General features: G+C 31.9%; 1 protein-coding gene across 1 annotated transcript; it reads right to left on the bottom strand.

Moving 5' to 3' along the window:
• Window positions 1-2,896: 2,896 nt before the first annotated feature.
• On the bottom strand, window positions 2,897-5,340 carry LOC136231055 (ethylene-responsive transcription factor ERF054-like). Its single transcript, XM_066020300.1, has one exon. It carries the CDS (start codon window positions 4,995-4,997, stop codon window positions 3,633-3,635), a length of 1,365 nt encoding a protein of 454 aa, XP_065876372.1. The 5' UTR covers window positions 4,998-5,340; the 3' UTR covers window positions 2,897-3,632.
• Between the last annotated feature and the right edge of the window lie 643 nt (window positions 5,341-5,983).

Below are 5,983 nucleotides of genomic sequence, written 5' to 3' on the forward strand. Positions count from 1 at the left end.
AATACATACTTTTTTTTATATAAAGTTGTTATTTATAAATACTTTTTAAATTATTTAGATTCATTTTACCAATACACAGGTATTATTTTAGGGAAAGCTATAAAAATAAAATGAAGATGCAAGATAGAAGAAGAATGAGATGAAAGATCCTGGATGAAGGAAGAAGACTCGGATAAAGGTCCGGAAGGTAACACATAATATCAGGGTCTTTCATCTCATTCTAAAAATTTACAAACTGATATTATGTGTTACCTTCCGTGAGCAAACACAGTTCAAATTGACTAACTGTGTTAAAAAATCAAAAGTCAAAGGACAAATGATTATTCATTTGGTTGTTCATTCTAAGAAGCCATTAATTAGTAATTTCAACGTTAATTACTAGTTGTTGGCCGGTTTCCTCTCTTATTCCGGCAGTTGCAGATGTGTAATTTGGCAATCAAGAGGAAGAGAAAGTGTTGTTCCGATTTTGTAATTTGAAGAATGGGAGAAAGAGAAAGTGTTGTTCCATTTGAGATTTCGTGATTTTGTAATTTGAAGAATGAGAGAAAGAGAAAGTGTTGTTCCATTTGAGATTTCGTGATTTGAAGAAATGGATTGAAGAAGAAGAAGAATGAAAAAGGAGAGATAGAAGAGATGGTGAGTTTGATTTTTTGTTTTTGTTTTGGGGTTTATTTCTGATAATAAGGGGGTTAATTTATAAAATAAATAAATATAAAGACAAAAATAATTTTTTGCCATTTGACTATTTTTTAACACCGTTAATCAGTTTGAGCTGTATTTGCTAACGGAATATAACACATGATACCTATTTGTAAATTTTTAACCACAACAATTTATTTTTGTATTTTCCCTTTATTTTTATTTGTAATTATTATATATTCATTTAAAAGCTTTATTTATTTATTTATTTATTGATATTTTAACATTTTATCGTAATTTTTTTTATTACATAAGAGAGATTTTTTATTGATATCTTAACATTTTATTGCAATTTACTAAACAATAATTATAAATCAATTAAAATCTAACAACTAACAACCATGGGTTTGGTTTAAAAAAACAACAACCATGGATTAATTACATATGTGGTTTTTAAGTATTAGGAATAGAACACTAATATTATCAAACTTAATTTTATAACATCAAAATCATTAAACTTTATATTTAAATTTTCATGCAGACTTTTTACATTGATCCTGTTGGAAAAGACACATAAACATAACACAAGATATATTTTTTATACATGGATTAAAAACGTAATAATAAAAAACTGATAGATGTTACTGAATCTAACCTAGTCAATTTAAATCATTCGACCCCTTTCGATCTCCCACGCTAACAAAACCTACCAATATCAAACTACGTACTTTTTTTATTCACGTGTAAAAATTTGACTTATGTGTCGTCCACTTATCATTTTTAGTAACTGTTATTGTCGGGATTTGTATAAAAAATCTAAATAAAATGCAAAATTTAGTGATTTATGTTAAAACAGTTAATTTTTGTGACCATAGAGTTCTATTCCTATAATTAAGGCTTAAAGCATTATTTAGCATCTGACCTGTCCAAAACTGTGTTATTTGGCCCCTGACCTTTTATTTGGTGACATTTGGCCCTTGACTTATTCCATTTGCTGAAATTCCATCCAATTTGTATGAATACTTAACAGAATCGTTATCTCATTGATAAGTAACGATATTTTGACACTTAAACTTGAAACGTGATATTTCTTAAAGTTTTTTTCCACATTATGTGGAAATAATTAATTAGATTAAAAAAAGAAAAAGGAAAAAACAAATCATAAACTAAAATCTATTAAGTTCAAGTGTCAAAAATTCGTTACTTATCAATAAGATAATGATTCGGTTAAATTGGGTGAAAGTTCACCAATTTAGAATAGATGAGAGGCCAAATAGTGCTTTAAGCCTGTAATGAACCCATTATATATCAAAAACAGTTAACAACAACCGCTATAATCTACCATCAAACCAAACAGAAACTTAATGTATTAATTAATTATAAGTCCAACTACTTTGTTTTATGTAATCATCAAGTAATTATAACCTCCCTTGCAGGCCAAATAAGATGGCTCTAATATTTAAATTATTAATATGTAATCCTGTTCAGACAAAGCATGGTTCCATCACTATCATTCTTACAATAGTTTAAAAAAAATAAATAAAACATAATCTAAAATTTTTCAGTTAATATATAATTTATTTTTAAATTTCTTTTATATTTTAAGATTCTAAATTTTTAATTTTATTATTTTATTTTACTAACTTAGGTGTCGTTTGATAAAACTGAAAATTAAGTACTGAAAAAATAAGTACTGAATTTTAAGTGTTGAATATTATAAGTGCTGAAATTATTAAATGATATACGTGTTTGATAAATATTAAAAATAAGTGCTGAATATTAAAATATTAGTTGATAATGTTTAACTTAAAATTTCAAGTTAAATATTTTGACTTAACAAAATAAGTGATATGTAGCTTAATTGAATAATTTAAGTGGTTAATAAAAAAACATTATCAAACATACTTAAACTAAATAAGTGCTTAATCTATTAATTTAAGTGATTTTTATTGTTATCAAACAGGGCTTACTCTCAATTATGTATTTGACTTTAGAATATTCTATGATATATTCTGAAATGAATTAAAATAAGTAAAACTAAATGTTAAAGTCTTTTAATATTAGTTCTTGACTTATAAAAAAATATAAATTTAATATAAATTAAATTTTGAAAAAAAAAACATTAGACAAATTATATAGTATAAATTATTCTACCAAAAAAAATATAGTATAAATTATCAATTCAATTAATTATATATTCAAATTTAATTAATTAATTAAAGCACCGAGATGTAAATTTCTAAATGGAATGTATAAATAAGCAAACAAATCGCATTATAGGTATGATTATAATTTATAACTATTGTTGAACGTAATATTACAAAAGTTGAATGATCATAACAAATTCCAAACATTCAAATTTACACAAATAAAAATAAAAATACAAATATTTAATTCCATTCACTAAGCTGAAAAACTACGCTCGTGATGGTTGGAAAGAGAAAGACCAATTGAGAAGGAGATCACAAAACCGTCTCCAACTTTATTGGTCTTGTTCTAACAATATCTACTATTGCTAGAAGGGTCGGATGTCCAGAATCCGTTACACCTCTTGTTATCAAAATTTAAGATTTCGATAGGGGTAGGTGTACCGGATCCATTGCACTTTTGGTGGGTTTCAAGCACTACTCTACTTGGAAAGAGGGTTTGGAATGCAGTAATTGCATTCCGGATTTGGAATCCTGACTCCGCTACTATCCACGAACAACCAAGAAAATGGAAACCCAAAAGAGAACTAGAAGTGCATAAAGGCTTGATAAATATGCAGCCTTTATGGTGTGAAAAAAAGGAAAAAGTTTGAAGCTTTTGAGTGAAAAAGTAAAAAAAGAAAGTAAAGTTTGAAGCTTTGAGAATGGGGGGAATCACAGGTTGTTTATGAAAAAGCTGCAACCAGTGAAAATAAAATCTGAAACTAAGTGAAAGTGGCTGAAATCAAGTGAAAAAGTGGTTGAAATTAAGTGAAAGTGGTTGAAACTAAGTGAAAATGGGAGAAATTAATCATCATCTTTCCAGAAGAAAGGTTTGAAATTCTGAAAAGAAGATGAAGATGAAGAAGAAGCTGAAGCTGAAGCATCCATGGTGATGTTATGCTGTTCCAAGTTTCTTGGAAAATCAGTAGAAGAAGAAGAATCATTAGGATTTCCGAAATCAAGATGTGATTGTAACAAAAAACTGTTAGTTGTATCTAAATCATCCCAAACCGGACTCCCCGGTCCCCATCCCGCCGGAATTGAATTGAACCAAGCTTCTGCCATTTCTCCCCAAATCAATTCTTGACCCCCGGAGCTCGTCCCTTCTCCGACCGTCTGAATTTCCTCGCTTCCTGTCGCCCCACTCGACCCCATTCCCGAATCATTATTAGGATTGTCCAATTGAGCCAGTGGTGGAGGCGGCGGAGGCATGGTTTCCGCGGGGGAAGCCTGCAATTCTGGCGCGGAGGTCTCGGGTGATTTGTTCTTAGTAAGGAAAAGTTCCGGGAAGTTAAGCCGAGCATTTTCTCCCCGTAGTTTAAAAGCTTCCCGGTCATAGGCCATAGCAGCATCTTCAGCAGTGTCAAATGTGCCGAGCCAAAGGCGAGTTCGGTTTCGTGGGAGACGAATTTCCGCTACCCATTTCCCCCAATGTCGTTGTCTCACTCCCCGGTAAAGTTTCGTAGTGTTTATCGGCTGAATTCCTGGTGGACGTAGTAATGGGCGTCCGTCCGAACCCACCCGGTTCATCATCATCATCATTTTCCCTCTTGGACTTAAGTTCAATGCACCACTCCAGTACTGAAACAGCTCCTGCTGTTTCAGTACCTGTACCTGCTGTTGTTGTTGCTGTTGCAGTGTAGTTGTTTCGGGTAAAAACACAGGGTAAGTAGTAGTACTTCCCTGTGGCTGATTTTGCCCGAAAGATATCATTTGCTGCGGATTCTGAAGTGGTCGGAAATAAGGCGAAGACGGGTTTGTTCTGTACTGATGATGGAATTGAATCGGTTGTTGATTATAGTTAAACCCTTCGAAAGCGAATGGAAAAAGAAGCCTCGAACCCGAACCCGAACCTGAACCTGAACCGGATGAAGACGGATGAGGCAGGGGCGGATTTCCGACGATAGAAACAGAGGAAACAGGGGAAGGAAAAACAGGGGAATTTTGAATTTGATAAGGATGATCTTGGCGTTTCTTAAGAGGTCTTTCTGCCATGGAAACATCATTAAAAACTGGTTTCCATGGATGATGACTCTCAAAGAAGCTAAAATCCGCGGCATTTTCCGCCTTTTCGGGCTCCGAGAAGTCTTGATTCATCTTCAACCTCTGGTTTTCTACAACTCCTCCAAGTTTCTTAGATTTTCCTGTGTTCTTCTTTGTTCCAGACATTTAATTTTGAAAAATCTGCTCGCTCTCTCTTTGGTGGAAATAGATTCGAATCAAATTGGGGGAAAATCTAAAAAACTCAGATCTAATCTAAATTGGGTCAAAAGATTCTGAAATAAAAAAAAAAGGGAAAATCTGTGGAATCTAAAATTGGTAATCCGATTTGGGGTAAAAATAGAATCGGATACCAGAAGAATCAAATGATGAAGTGAGAGAGCGAGCAGACAAAGGAAGTTTCTGAAATTCAAAATGTTTTTGAAGATTCTGAGATGAATTGCAGAAGATTTATGAACAGGTGAGAGAACAAGAAGAACAAGAAAGGGGAAGAGTTGTTATGCTTAGGGGATAAAGAAAGGAGATGATGGTGGTTTTATAAGTACCAAGAAAAAGATCTTTCAAGAAAAAGAAAAAACGAAAATAATAACAAGAAAAAGAGAGAGGCATAATACATAAAAAGCCCCTAGAATTGGTTAGAAAAAGCAATTGGCTCGTAAATTTTAAGGGTGTCTCGTTAATTTTCAAAATTTAATTAAAACGTCTCACTCGCTTTCTGAACGCACGTGGAAGTTTGTAACTATTTAAGGGGATAAGGTACCAAAATAGGTTTTTTGGAAAGTATGAATTTAGGTTCCACATATAAAATAGTACTAATATAAGCTTAACGTTTAAAAAATGTATCAATTTAGGCATTGATAACGGAACATGACACATTTTTCATATTAATCCGTCAAGTTTTAATTTCTCTCTTCACGTATAATTGACAGAACTTAACAGAGTAATATGAATGACGTGTCACGTTCCGTTATCGAGACCTAAATTGGTATCTTTTTTAAACGTTAAGCCTATATTAGTACTATTTTATACGTGAAGCCTAAATTGATACTTCCTCGAAAACTATAAACCTATTTTGGTACATTATTCCCAATTTAAGGGAGCCAATAAGTCATTTTAAGCAAGTTTACGGTTCAATAAATTATTGTAAATAAGTT

Source organism: Euphorbia lathyris, chromosome 5, assembly GCF_963576675.1.
Source record: "Euphorbia lathyris chromosome 5, ddEupLath1.1, whole genome shotgun sequence".
Classification (NCBI taxonomy): domain Eukaryota; kingdom Viridiplantae; phylum Streptophyta; class Magnoliopsida; order Malpighiales; family Euphorbiaceae; genus Euphorbia; species Euphorbia lathyris.